Source organism: Gracilinanus agilis, chromosome 1 (genome assembly GCF_016433145.1).
Source record: "Gracilinanus agilis isolate LMUSP501 chromosome 1, AgileGrace, whole genome shotgun sequence".
Classification (NCBI taxonomy): domain Eukaryota; kingdom Metazoa; phylum Chordata; class Mammalia; order Didelphimorphia; family Didelphidae; genus Gracilinanus; species Gracilinanus agilis.
The window spans coordinates 770,350,545-770,365,557 of record NC_058130.1 but is presented as its reverse complement, the minus strand read 5'-3'; the positions used below and the strand labels follow the sequence as shown (position 1 = coordinate 770,365,557).

At 44.5% G+C, this 15,013-nt stretch overlaps 1 protein-coding gene across 1 annotated transcript; it reads left to right on the top strand.

Annotated features, from left to right (window-relative positions):
- Positions 1-214: 214 nt before the first annotated feature.
- On the top strand, positions 215-14,038 carry LOC123245256 (transient receptor potential cation channel subfamily V member 4-like). Its single transcript, XM_044674051.1, has 10 exons — positions 215-734; positions 3,280-3,438; positions 3,751-3,843; positions 5,521-5,594; positions 6,559-6,724; positions 7,049-7,115; positions 7,803-8,119; positions 10,676-10,803; positions 11,419-11,540; positions 12,722-14,038. The coding sequence occupies exons 1-10, from the start codon at positions 441-443 to the stop codon at positions 12,877-12,879; spliced, it is 1,578 nt and encodes a 525-aa protein (XP_044529986.1). The 5' UTR covers positions 215-440; the 3' UTR covers positions 12,880-14,038.
- Positions 14,039-15,013: the final 975 nt, after the last annotated feature.

The window sequence follows — 15,013 nt, the reverse complement described above, 5'->3', positions numbered from 1 at the left end:
CCCAAGTGGTGAAGTGTGGAAAACTCATCTTTACAAGCTGAAACCTGGCCTCCAACACTTCCTACTTGTGTGATCCTGGATAAGTCACTTAGCCTTATTTGCCTCAGCTTCCTCATCTGTCAAATGATCTGGAGAAGAAAATAGGAAACTAGTCTCGTATCTTTGCCAGGAAAACCCAAATGGGGTCATGAAGAGTCAGATGTGATTGAACAACAACAGATCATAGCCTCATAGATTTAGAACTAGAAAGGGTCTTCCAGTTGAGTTCCATTGAGTTTGACCCTTCTCTTTTATATGTCAGGAAACTGAGGCACAGGAAGTTGTTTTTTTTTTGATGACTTACCCAATGGCCAGGGCTCATGTGGAGGAATCCAGAGTCCCATAATGCTTCCATCATCCCAGGCTCCATGAACCATACAAACTCTCTTGGACCCATCTGAATGGGTTTGGTGGGGACGGGAAGGGGAGAGATGAGCAGGAAGTTCTGGTCACTGAACCCTTGGTCTCTCAGGTGTCCTCGGGTAGATGTCTCCCCCTTCTCCCTCCCTTTCCAGATTTTCCAGCACATTATCCGCCGGGAGGTGACAGATGAGGATGCAAGGCACCTGTCCCGCAAGTTCAAGGACTGGGCGTACGGGCCCGTGTACTCATCTCTCTATGACCTGTCCTCGCTGGACACCTGTGGCGAGGAGACCTCGGTTCTTGAGATCCTTGTATATAACAGCAAGATTGAGGTGAGGTCCTGCTGGCCCAATGGGCTGCCTTGGGGTTCAGGTGGGAGAGTAGAGGCCAAGACAGCTTGGGTCTGGAATGACGGATCAGGGGCTCTTGTATGTCAGAATCTTGGGTTCAAATTCTAACTTTGCCACAATCTTGGGTTTGGATTCTGACTTTGCTGCCTAATAGCTGTGTGACCTTGAGTAAGTCCCTTCCCTTCTCCATTCCTCAGGGTTCTTATCTATAGCATCAAGATGATGTCTCAACTCTTTTATCACTCTAATTTCTTTGAACCTTCTTTGTTTATCAGAAGGGCCTCCTTGGATTTCAGCTCTGGAATTTTCTGGTTTAGCCAGCTGAAGCAAGGATCATGCCAGGCCTTTTTCATTGGCATGGGGCAGGAGGATGCCAGGGCATCAGTTACCTCCTCTGACCAATGAGGTTAGACCAATTGGCCATAGCATCAACATTGTAATATTATGCTACTCTACTAATAATAGTAATAATAATATAGTTAATTATTAATGATCTATAATTATATGATGTAGATAATAAATCATTTAATATCTAATAATAATAGTAGTAGTAATATTGATATTAATAACTGGCAAAGGATTGCAGGATCTTAGCTCTAGAACTGACAGGGACCTCAGAGTTTCTTTTAGTCATCTTCTCAGAGTTATTTCATTCAATCCCCTCATTTTACAAGGGAGGAATCTTGAGTTCCCCAAAGTTGAGTGACTTATCCTAGGTCACATAGTTTGTAAGGACCAGAGCTGAGATTAGAACTCTGTCCACTTTCCAGCAGTTCTTAATGAGCCCAGACTAGTGACAGTCCCCCGCTGGCCATTGCCAGGAATCATTGAGGTCCAGAAGCTGAGATGGTGGTGATAAGGGCAAGAGAAGAAGGTGGCTTTATCAACGGACATCATCAAATATATATTAAATGCCTACTGGGTGCTGGGCAGCAGGGCTACTAACTGCTTAGTTAGACACAGTCTGTAACACTCAAGAAGGATAGAATTTCACTCAGAGAATGATAGAATTATGGGATTTAGCCACGAGATACTAATAGTCCCCAAGAGTCAAACTCATGTCATGGAAGGTGGATTTGAGGCAAGAGTTTGAATCTCAGCTCTTCCACTTGTTGGCTATGTGACTCTGGACAAGTCACTAGACTCTTTCTGGGTCTTAGTTTCCTCATCTGTAAAATGGGGATAATCACCCATGAACTAACAACTTCACAAGAAAGTGCTTTGTAACCTGAAAATGCTATAGAAAGGGGAGTTATTATTATTATCTCATTCTTATCTGTTTGATGATCTATAATAATATATAATATTGATGGAATCTTATTTCTATATTATATTTATTTCTATTCTTTATGTAATTCTAGTATGTACAATATATTATATTTTAATATAATATATGCAAAATAAACATGTAATCATTATTATATGATAGCTGGTGAACTATAGTAATATATACTAAATCTATAACACTTTATCATTATTATTATATGAGGGAAGGGGATAGAAGTTGAACACTATTAGCTGGGATGGTCAGAGAATAATAATAATAGCAATTATCTCATGTTTTAAATTTCTCCAGATCCCTTGCACACTTTATCTCACTAGCAACTCACAATAACCTTCTGAGCTGGGGACTGCAGGCATTATGGTTCCCATTTTACAGATGGGGAAATGGAGGCTTCAAGCGGTTGTGACTTGCCTAGGGTCATACAACTAGAAGGAGATTCAGTGTCTTGGGTAGGACTTGGAGTCCTCAGGATATGCACTCCTTGAGGGTCCAGGTTGTTTTGCTTTTCCTCATATTCCCAGTGCTTAAAATGATGTCTAGCATGTGTCGCTGTCCAGCATTTCATGACTCCATTTGGGGTTTTCTTGGCAAAGATGCTGGAGTGGTTGGCCATTTCCTTCTCCAGCTCATTTTTCAGATGAGGAAATTGAGGCCAACAGGGTGAAGTGTCTTGCCCAGAGTCACACAGCTAGTAAGTGTCTGAAGCCACATTTGAACTCAGGAAGAGGAGTCCTCAAGACTCTATCCATTGTGCTACCTACTTGCCTGTCTGGCATAGAGTAGGTGCTCAGTAGATCCCTGTTGATTAATTGATGGAGGAATTCCTACTTCATGGAAAAGGTGAGACTTCAGCTTGGTCTTAAAGGATGGGCAAGATTTGGAGAGAAGGAAAGGAGGAGATAATTCCAGGGGCTGGGCTTAGGTTAGCAAAGGAATGGAGGCAGGAAGGTCCAGGGAATGTTAGGATGCCATTGAGAATTCCAGTTTGGCTGGAGTGTTGGGGAAAACTGGAAGATGAATGATGTTGGGTATTCTGTGCCAGATAAGGGAGTTTAGACTTTCTTCTCACTTTTCTAATTGATCCAACCTAGATCTCTGGAGAGCTTTAGGGAAGGAGCTGGGGAAAGCCCCTTTGAGCTCAAGAATACTGTAAGTGGCCTGGTCCTAGATCTGAGAAATGGGAGCAGCTCAGGGCTCCATCCTTCCCCTAATCCTCCTTCTATCCCTGCCCCCCCTCCCCAGAACCGCCATGAAATGTTAGCTGTGGAGCCAATCAATGAGCTGCTTCGGGACAAGTGGCGAAAGTTTGGGGCCGTCTCCTTCTACATCAGCGTCGTTTCCTACCTGTGTGCCATGATCATCTTTACTCTCACTGCCTATCACCAGCCCCTGGAGGGCATTGTGAGTTCAGAGGCTGCCCCAGGGTCAGGGTGGGAATCCTGGTGGCCAACCGGGAGTTTTTTAGGGATTCTGGAAGCCTGGAATGGATGCCATTGGTGTTGGAAGAGTTTCCTCTCATGTGGACACAATCTCTGGTCTTTTAGAACTAACCTTACCCACCTTGGCTCTGTCCAGGTAGCCAGACTGAGGCAGCCCAAGCTGGGAGAGACCCAAAGGTAGCAATAGTGGAAGGGAAGCTTTGGAGGTCATGGGAGCTTGGGGCTGGTGGAGTTGCTGTCTGATGATAGGATGCTTCTCTCCTGCCCTCTTCAGCCCCCGTATCCATACCGAACAACGGTGGACTACTTACGGCTTGCTGGAGAGATCATCACCCTTTCCACTGGAGTTATATTCTTCCTCTCTAGTGTGAGTGCAAAGTTTTCCCTCCTCACTCCTTTTCTCTTCCTAACTCTTCCTTTCTCCCCATAAACTCTTCCTTTCTCCCCATTCTTCTTCCCCTTTTGACTCCTGCTTCCTTCTCTCTCTCCTATGTCATGTCAACCTTCCTTTCCTCTTTTCTGTTTTTTTCTTTCATCTCTTGAACTCCTTTTATTTCCTCCTTCCCCATTCTTCCTCTCCTTCCATTTCCCTCCCTTCTCCCTGCCATCCACTTCTACCCTTCCCTTCCTTTCCTTCTTCCCTTATTTCCTTCCTCATTCATCTCTCTCTGAAGGGGTGATATAACAGCTCTCTTCACATATTTGAAAGAAGAAGGGCCAGTCTTGTTCTGTTTGGCCCAAGAGGGAAGAGCTAGGAACAATAGACGGAAGCTTCCAAGAGACACATCTAGGCTGGCTATTGGGAAGGCTTATTGACAACAGGAGCAATATGGAAGAATTGACTGGCTCCCGAAATACAAGACGCCATTAGAGGTCTTCCTTCAGTAACTAGATGACCACTAATTGGGAAGGCTTTAGGGAGGAAGGATGCTTTTTCAAATATGGGTTGAATTGGATGAACCATGAGTTTCTTTCCATTCTGGAATTTTGCAAAAGATAACAGAACGAGGGGACATCCAGGTGACTTAGTGGATTGAGAGCCAGACCCAGAGATGGGAGGTCCTAGGTTCAAATCTGGCCTCAGATACTTCCTACTTGTGTGACCCTGGGCAAGTCACTTGACCCCCATTGCCTAGCCCTTACCATTCTTCTGCCTTAGGACCAATACACAATATTGATTCTAAGGTGGAAGGTAAGGATGAAAAAAAAAAAAGATAGTAGAATGGGTTACTCTCAATGGAGACCTTTAAGTATAGGTTGGTTGATCAGTAGTCCAGAATTTTGAAGATGAACTATTCAGGTATTGCTTGGATTAGATGGCCCCTGAGGTCCTTTCCAATTCTAAAAGTCTGGGGTTTTCCCCTTTCCCCTCCTGTTCCTTTTCTCCTTTCTTTCTCAGCCTCCCTTCTACCTCCCCCCCCCCCCCAATATACTTACTGACTTACAGTCAGGAAGACTTGGGTTCTAGTCCTACCTTAAATACTAGCTATGTGACCTGAGAAACTTAACTTCTTGACCTTTGTGGCTTCACTTACCTCATCTACAAAATGAAGGAATTGTACTCTTTGGCCTATGAAGTCCTTTCTATGACCCCAGCACTTAGCACAGTGCCTGGCACATAGTAGGCTCTTTTTAAAAAAGTATACAAAATGTTTCAAAAAAAAAGTATTCAAAATGCTTTTATTTCTGCTAAGATCTACATATATTCATTTGATTACCTAGATACAATATCATATTAATATTCTCTCTCTCAACATAGTAGGCTCTTGAAAAACCCAAAAAATAAAAATCTCTTTACCTTCCATCTTAGAATTGAAACTAAGTCTCGATTCCAAAGCAGAGGAGTGGTAAGAGCTAGTCAATGAGGATTGAGAGCCTTGTCCAAAGTCACCCAGGGAGGAAGTGTCTGAGGTCAGATTTGAACCCAGGACCTCCCATCTCTAGGCATGGCTCCCAATCCACTAAGCCATCTAGATGCCCTTCCCACCATAATAGGTTCTTAATTGATTTGTTGGCCAAGTGACTTTTCCTCTCCTCTCTGCAGATCAAAGACCTTTTCATGAAGAAATGCCCTGGGGTGAATTCTCTCTTCATTGATGGCTCCTTCCAGCTGCTCTAGTAAGTTCCAGGGCTGACATCTTTGGGAGTACAGTGATCTCCATCTTCCAGCATAGATGGGGAATATTGGCTAATCCAATATTATGGTTGACAGAGTTCCAATTTCCAAAGAATTAGGATGAAATAGAATTCTCCCGATTTCTAGACTCAATTAGGCAAAATGCTATTATTTTTTGACCCGATTCAATCCAGCTAACCCTTATGAAGCATCTACTATGCATAGGACACAGGGGATACCAACACAGAAAGATGGACGTGAACCAGAGGATACTTGTAGCTTAGGATCCTGCACGGTCTGGAGACTCTCCTTCTGACCATCAGTTATCCCTGAGTAGTAGTTGTGGGGACTTTTGCCTCCACCAATAGATTGGAGGCTCTTGGAGGGTAGGAACTGCTTTTTTTGGTCCTTGGATTCATATTTATTGTCATTCAATTGTTTTCACTCATGTCTGACTCTTTGTGACCCCATTTGGAGTTTTCTTGGCAAGGATATCGGATGGGTTAGCTATTTCTTTCTCTGGCTAACTTTATAGATGAGGAAAATGATGCAGAGTTAAGTGACTTGCCCAGGGTCTTACAGCTACAGTGTCTGAGACTGGACTTGAACTCAGGTCTTCCTGACTCCAGGCCCACACTCTATCTACTGTGCCACCTAATTGGCTCCTGCCAAAATCTAGAATCAAAGCAGGGACTTGTAGCTCTTTAGTCTTGTGATTTTCTAGTTGAGCTATTTTTAACAGCTTGAAGATTTATAGGTTGTTTTAAAGGAAGAAGTCCTAGACTTGGTTGGAGGACTTGGGTTCAAATCCCAGCTTTGCTATTGGGCTAATTGTGGGACCTTAGGCAAATAAATTCTCCTCCTTGAGCTTCAATTTACCCTAAAGAGAGGGAGTTGGGCCAAACTCTCCAGCTCTTAATCCTATGAGTGGTCCATTTCCTGGGCTTCCCTCTGATTTTCCCACAGCTTTATTTATTCGGTGTTGGTGATAATTTCTGCTGCTCTGTACCTGGCGGGGATTGAAGCCTACCTAGCGGTCATGGTCTTTGCCTTAGTCCTAGGCTGGATGAATGCACTCTACTTTACTCGGGGCTTGAAGCTAACAGGGACCTACAGCATCATGATCCAGAAGGTGGGCTGGGACCCAAGTTTGCATGCCCACACAGCAGCTAAGTGGTGGAGTGGTTAGAGCATTTGATAGGGAGCCACGAAAGCTGGGTTTGAATCCCTCCTCTGATATTGCCTAGTCCTATGGTCCTGGAGTAGTCAGTTCCCTTGTTTGAGCCTCAGTTTCCCAATCCCCAAATGGAACTGATAACAATAATTGTGGTTCTTATGATCAGTCATGGAATGGCTCATCAAATAAGGGAACACAAGGGAAGCACATGGTTGGAGAAATGGGAGGCCAAGCTCATGTTTCTTTTCTTTCCCTCTACATCCTGGCTGGATATTGCAGATCCTGTTCAAAGACCTTTTTCGTTTCCTCCTGGTCTATCTCCTCTTCATGATTGGCTATGCTTCAGGTGAGCTTCAGGTTGCTAGATGTGGTTTGGGGAATGGGGCCCACATTGAGCCAGAGAAGAGTTCTCTGGGGGACCAGCTCACCTCTCTGCCTTCCATTTGGCTTGGTGTAATGGGAAGAATGCTGAATTTGGAGACAGAGGACCTGTTTTCAAATTTTTACTCTGCCCATTTACTGTCTATGTGACAGGGCAAATCATTTAGCCTTGGTTTTCCCATCTGTAAAATGATTTATAATCTGTAACTTGGTTGTCATAGGATCATAGATTCAGAGCTATAAAGGATCTGGGCAGTCACTGAGTCTAACACTCTCATTTTACCAATGGGGAAAGATTAATGACTTGTCTAAAGTCACACAGCAAATGTCTTAGGCAGGATTTGAACCCAGGTCTTCCTGCTTCTAAGTCCAGCATGCTATAATGTTGAGATTGAATTTAATGACCTCTAAAGTCCCTTCCAGTTTTCAATCTGTAACCTTCAAGACAGTAGTACCCAATTATAGGTGCTATCCAGTTAAACTGTCCCTCTTGGCTGGCTGGAGACTTTTATAAATAGAAGCCAAAGACTTGGGGCTGGTCTGCCCCACCCCCTGGGAATTCTGGGCATTTGGGAGCTCCAGGGACCCCTGGGAATAGCCCAGAAGGTCCCCTGAAACTTTAGTCACTGGTTCCTGCTCATCCCTCCCCCAGCTCTGGTCTCACTGCTGAACCCATGCCCCAGCAGCCCAGTGTGCACTGAGGATCACAGCAACTGCACAGTCCCCAGCTACCCATCCTGCCGGGACAGCCAGACTTTTAGCACCTTCCTCCTGGATCTCTTCAAGCTGACCATTGGAATGGGCGATTTAGAGATGCTAAGCAGTGCCAAGTACCCCGCAGTCTTCATCATCTTGCTGGTTACCTACATCATCCTGACCTTTGTTCTGCTACTGAACATGTTAATCGCCCTTATGGGGGAGACAGTGGGCCAGGTGTCCAAGGAGAGCAAGCACATCTGGAAGCTTCAGGTGGGGAGAGCTCCCAGAGCCTGGGGCCCCAAGTCCAGAGCCCTGGGCCTTTGAAGTCATCAGGAGATGTGGATCTGAGTGCCTGGAGATCTGGGCTTGGGAGTCTGGAGATCTGGAACCTGGGGGCCTGGGGTTTGGCTTTGGGATCATGAGACAGTATCTTGCATACTGCCTGGAGTCCAGGAAAGGGAAGAGTCAGAGGATTTAGAGTCAGAGAGGACTTTAGAAATACCTTCTCCAAAGGGACATTTCCTGGGTCTTGGGAGTCCGGAGAACCTAAGAACCTAAAGCCCTGGTTTCTAGTACCACCTCAGGCACTCACTTGCTATGTCCCTTTGGACAAATCATTTTTTTTTTGCCTCTAGACCTCAGTTTTCTCATCTCTCAAATGGGGAATGTTTTCTTCCTGCCTGATTTGCCTCCTAGGGCTACTGTGAAAGAGCATGTGGGACAGTGGGTGTGTAAGGATTTTAGAAAGTGAAAAATTAAGATGATTTATAAGAAAGAAAGAGGCCCAGAATAACTTGGGCTCCTGGTTATTGACACTGGCTTCAAGTCCTGCTCTGCCATTACTATATGATGTTGCACAAATTACTTTCCCCTTCTGATACTTTCCTTATCTGTGAAATGAAGGAGTTGGATTGGATGGTTCCTGAAGCTCTTTAAGGTTTAAATCTATGAGTTGGTGACCTCTCGGGACCTCAGTTTACCCAGGTGTTCAATAGAGGATTGGGATTAGATAGATGGCCTCTAAGCCCTTTTAAGGTTTAGACTTATGAGTCCGGGACCTCTCTGGACTTCAGTTTACCCAGATGTTCGATGGAGAATTGGGACTAGGTGACCTCTGAGCTCCTTTCTAGCTATAGATTTGTGGTTCTATGATCCATAATCTTCAGAAGAAGGCAGGATCTGAAAGCAATAACAGCAATGACCAGAGTTGAGGTTCACTCTGGAGAGTAGTAATACTTCCCACAGTGGCCATACCCAACCCTTCATGCTTGGGGACTTCTGAGTGGATGAGGATGGTGATGACAGAGACTAGGTGATCTCCCCAAGCTCAAACACAGGGGGTGCTGTGGACTCTCTTGACCTTGTGGCCTCCAGAGAGATAACTATTGCCTTTTAACTCTCTAAATCCTAAATTAACCACTTCTTGGCCAATGAATGGATAATTTTATCCCTCTAGACTTCAGTTTTCTCATCTTTCAAATAGGGAGAACATTCCTTACTCTGCTCACTTTGTATATTCTTCATTCAGAGGCTCCTTCCAACATTACCATTTTAGATTGCAAGGCACCTCCCAGTTCTCTCATCTTATAATCTATATTTTAAGGACCTTTCCAGCTCTCTCACTCAATGGTCAAAGGAATCTTCCAGTTCTCCAATTCTATAGTCTTTGTTCTAAGGAGTCTTCTAGGTCACCCACTCTATGATCTTTGTTTTAAGGAATTTTCTAGCTTTCTCATTCCATATTCTTAGGAGTCCTCTAGCTCTCCCACTCTATGGTTTATGTTCTAAGGAATCTTCCAGCCCTCCCACTCTATGATCTATGTTTTAAGGAGGCTTCCAGCTTTCCCACTCTATGTTCTAAAGAGTCTTCCAGCTATCCTAATCTATGGACTATGTTCTATGGAAAGATCTACCTTAACTAGAAAGGACAATATAAGTTTGGGGCTATGATAGCTGGCATATCTTCTGTCCCCAGTCATCTATTCTCCCCACAATACCTCCTGCAAATATCCTCTTCTGAGCTGATCAACCAGCCCAGTATCTTTAGGTGTTTCTCTTGGTAGATTAGAAGAAATCCCACAAAACCCAACACCACCTTGTAGTGAATTCTAATGACTTCCATCCTGATGCAGTGGAAAGAACTCTCTTGTTTGAAAGTAGAAGACCTCACTTGAGCTAGTCACTTTTCACTTTCAGTTTCTAGGATGTAAAATGTGGGGGTTTGGACCAAGTGGTCTCTAAGGGCCCTTTTAATTCTCATATCTTGACCTATGTTCTAAAGGCATTTCCAGATCTAACCTTCTGTTCTATGTTCTAAGGTTCCTATCAGTGCTAACATTCAATATCTGTACTCTAGACTCCTTTGAGCTCTGCTATTCTGTGTTCAAAGATCCCTTCCAACATGTTCCATGTTCTAAGTTCCCTTCAAGCTTTAGTATTCCTAATATTATCCTAAAGCCCTTCCAGGCCTAAAATTCAATGTTCTAAGGTCTCCTCTAGCACTAATATTCTGTCTTCTGTGTTCTGCGTCTCCTTCTAACTCTGTGTTCTCAAAGACCTTTGAGGTTAATGTTCTCTCTGTTAAGGGCTCTTAAGACTGTAAATCCCATGATCCTTGCTCAGTGGGACCACCGAGGTGTGGATGTCTTCTGATACTTCGTCTTCATTTCTTTCAGGCCTGATTCATTTCTTCCAGCTATAGTGTTGGTGGTATCCAGGTGGAGGGTTGGTTTAAACTAAGCATATTGAAACTAGAGGTAACAAGAGTGGGAGAAACAATGACCTGATGGTTCCTTTTGCCTCTCTTTCTTCCTTTCCACTCCAAAGTGGGCCACCACCATCTTGGACATTGAACGTTCTTTCCCGGTGTTTGTGAGGAAGGCATTCCGCTCTGGGGAAATGGTCACTGTGGGGAAGAGCTCGGATGGCACACCAGACCGGAGATGGTGTTTCAGGTAACAGCTCTTTCCCATTGCTGCCAGGGCAGCTGATGGGGTGCCTGACTGGAAAAAGATGCATTGTGCATGCCTGGGTCAGGCCACCATGATGTTTTCTATCCATTTCTACATTCTACTGGGGAGAAGAGTGAACTTGTTCTCCCCTCTGCTCTACAGGCTCTAGGCTAAACTCCAAAGTGGTAATCTCATTCCAATGTGAACGTTTTCAATCAATAAATAAACATTTATTAAACAATCAACAAACACTTACTGGAGACAGCTAGGTGGTACAGTGGATAGAGCATTAGGCTTGGAGTCAGGAAGACCCGAGTTCAAATCCAGCCTGACAACTGACTAGCTAAGTGACCCTAGGCAAGTCATAGACCTCTGTTTGCCTTAGTTTCTTCATCTGTAAAATGAAGCTAATAATAGCCGCAACCTCCCAGGACTGTTGTGAGGATTGAATGAGATATTTGTAAAGTGCTTTGTAAACCTTAAAATACTATATTAATAAGATCATGGGAAGAATTGTCCCAGCTGGGAATTGGGAGGGAAGAAGTTGCTTTTGGATGGGATATGGGGAGAGGAGAGGTAAAGAGATCCTCACTCCTGCATTTTGTGCTGTCCTCCTAGGGTTGATGAAGTGAACTGGTCTCACTGGAACCAAAATCTGGGCATCATTAATGAGGATCCTGGCAAGAATGAGACTTATCAGTACTATGGCTTCTCCCACACTGTGGGCCGTCTCCGACGGGGTGAGTAGAGGGAAGATGAGGAGGAGATAGGAGGGGATAGGAGGGTATGGGAGAGCAGAGGAGAGGGGGGCTGAGAAGGAAGGGGAAGGGAATCTTTTTCTGACTTGATTTCCTGATATAGGGGAATGAGTCCCAAGGTTTGGCATTCTTGTCTTTCCTCGGCCACTGACTTGGCAAGTTTGCTCCTTCTCTCTAGTTATCATGTTTTTTTTATCTCTAGAAAGGGTTCTAGATCAGGGGTTCTTAAGTTGGAGTCCACAGATCTCTCCCTAAGCAGTTTATGGATAGATTTTGGGAAATTTGGATAGGAAAAACTGACATTATTTTCATTGACTTTTGGTTTCCTTTGTAATCTTCTCTTATTATATTTTAGACATTTAAAAACTTGATTCTGAGAAAAGGGACATAATGGGCTTCACCAGATATTTCCAAAGGAGTCTGTGACAAAAATGAGGAAGAACCCCTGGGCTAGATAGTCACTGGAATCTGCCATTCTTAGTTCTAAGGTCCCTCCCAGCTGGTGGTCTAAATTCTAGCATCTCTTTGAGCTCTAACATTCTATGTTCTAACATTCTAAGTTTTAAAGTCCTTTCTATTTCTCATGTTCTATGTTTGGACATTCTTTTAGCCTCGATACTGTGTGTTCTATAGGTCCTCCCAGCTCCAATATTCTATGTCCTGAGGTCCCTTCTGGACTCTTCCAGCACTGACATTCTGTGTCCTGTAGCCCCTTTTAGCTCTGAAATTCCATGTTTTAACTTTTCTACGTTCTAAGCCTTGACATTCTGTGTTCTAATGTACTAGTTGGCTGTAATATTCCGTGTCATATGTTCTAACTATTCATGCTCAGAGGTCCCTTCTAGCTCTAATATTCTGTGTTCTGCCATTCTAAGTTCTAGATCCCTTCCAACTCTGATATTACATCTTTAGGATTCTCACATTCTGTGTTCTAAGTTTATAGTCTATGTTCTATGTTTTTCTAGTTCTAACACTCTGGGAGTCTATGAACAAACAACATTGCCTGTCTCTGACATTTTGCCTAATCTTTCTCTATTCTTCTTCTCTCATCTCCCATTGAGGAGGGACCCATGACCCTCTGAAGATCCCCGAGTTTTCCTTTTTGGAGAGATCATGTTCTTCTCCCCATTCTAATGAGTTCTCTGTGTGCATTCTTCCTGCAGATCGCTGGTCCACGGTGGTGCCCAGGGTTGTTGAGCTGAACAAGAATGCCCAGTCAGAGGATGTGGTGGTACCATTGGATCATGTGGGCACCTCTGCTGCCTCTGCCCCAAGACAGAGCTACCCTCATAACTGGAGGACAGAAGATGCCCCACTCTAACGGGGCTCTGCGAGCCTAGGGGAGGAGCCCAGCCACTGACTCAAGCATTTGCCAATGGCTGGTTGGCATGGAAAGGACAGAGGGCTTCTTTGCCGCCAGCCTAACCTGTTGGCTCCTGCCTAGCCCTAGCTCTTTTACCTGGATGGCCTCTATTGGTACTCTCTTTGTGCCAGCCCAGGATTTGCCAGCATATCCCAGGGAAGCTTCCATAGTGGTTTCCTGGCCCTGAAAAAGCCTTTTGTTGACTCCAAAGATGCCCAGAGTAAGAGAGGTCCACAATGCCTTGGATTGGACAGAGGGAGTATGTCAGAGTGCTGAATGGTATTATCTCTGGCACAGTCAACCAGGGCTGTGTGGAAGGTCAGACCATGGCACAATGGAAAGAAAGTTGGGATATGAGGTGGGAGCTTCTGGGTATGCTCCTTGGCTCTGATATTTTCTAATGGTTCTTGGATAAGTCAGTTCCCATCGTTGGGTCCCAGGTTCCTTCTCTGTAAAATAAGATGACCTCTGCAGGCTCTTCCAGATGTAAACCTTGTCAGCCTATGACCCTCTCTTGTTCACTTGTGACCCCTGACCCATGTTTGTACACACTCCCATGAGACCCTGGGCATGGCAGCTAAGAACAGACAAGGAAAAGAAGGTAAATGGTTTTAAGTGCAGGACAGAGATGAAAGGCTCTCAGCCCCTTTTGGCCCTGGAAGAGACCTACCTCCCTCAGTCTCCTCTTACTCCCATGGAGTTATATAGGTCAGTATGGCGTGGCCAGTAGAGAAGGGACACTTTGTCCCCAAGTCAGCTACAGGGAGACATTCAATCCCCCCAACCCCACTGCCCCTGCCTCTGCCCCAGATCTGGTCAGACTCTCATTACATTATTTATTTGTTCTTCTCTAGCTCAGGAAGGAATTTCATGGCTAAAGGGCAGGGTGACTTTGCCCTCCATGGAGGCTCAGAAAATGTTCCCAGTCCCAGGGCCAAGTTCGACCCTCTGCTACCAATCCCACATTCCAGCATCCACCTGCCAACATGGCATGAACACAACCAATGGCTTTGCTTAAGAGCTAGGGAACTTCAGAGGGCAAAGACTGTGTCCTCTGTACATTCTAGATGATGCCTGGGACGATGTGGGCAGGTACTCAATAAATATTAGTTTATGATGTTGGTAGTAATGATGGTGATGATGGTGGTGGGATAAAAGGGATTGGAGTAATAGTGGTAGGGATGATTGTTGGGATGGAGATGGTAAGGGTGGCAATGTGAATGGAATGGGGATGAGGAAATGCGATGGTGGAAATGGAAATTGGAAAAACAGTGATGTAGGTAATAGAAATGAGGATGGGAACTCAGATGATGGGCATAAGGATGGGGACGAGGATGATGAGGAGGATGATAAGGGATAATGAGATAGGGATGGAAACTGATATGATAGGATTTGTGGGCATTTGGAGAGGAACTAGGACAATGGGGATAATAAGTGGAATGATGGGTGATGGGAAGGGGGATAACAATTGGAATGAGCATGATGGTAGGGATGGAGTTGAGTATGCTAAGTGGGATAATTGAGTGGGAGTGGGAACTGGGAATATGATATTGGAGATGGAAATGGAATGATGGAGGTGGAGACAAGTGGGAACTGGCATGACATGATATAAATGAAAGTAATGATTTGGGTGAAGATGGTAATTGGGACAATGGAGTGGTAGATGGGAACTAAGATGCTGGTGGAGGCTGGTGGTCTCCAAAACCCTTAGGGCTCCAGGCAATTAAGATTCTAAGCTGAAGATTTGCTTTGGGAGAGGGTGTTTCCTCACTGGAAGTTCTCTTTGTTGATGAAATCATGAGTCTGGTACATGACCCTTCCCCTTAAAAAATTTGGGCATATTGGGTTTAGATCCATAAGGAGCATCAACTCAACTTTCTAACACTCTTCATTTTATAATGAGGAAACTGAAACTACAGGATAGGAAGTGGAAGGGTTAAGATTCGATTCCAGGGCTTCTGAATCCAATTCTTTCCACTGTACCATGCTGACTTTCCATACTTTCTGTATTGTGTGTCTGTATGTACAAATAATAATAGATAGATGAGATGTATATCTGTGTATATGGGTATATAAGTATATATTTTGTATC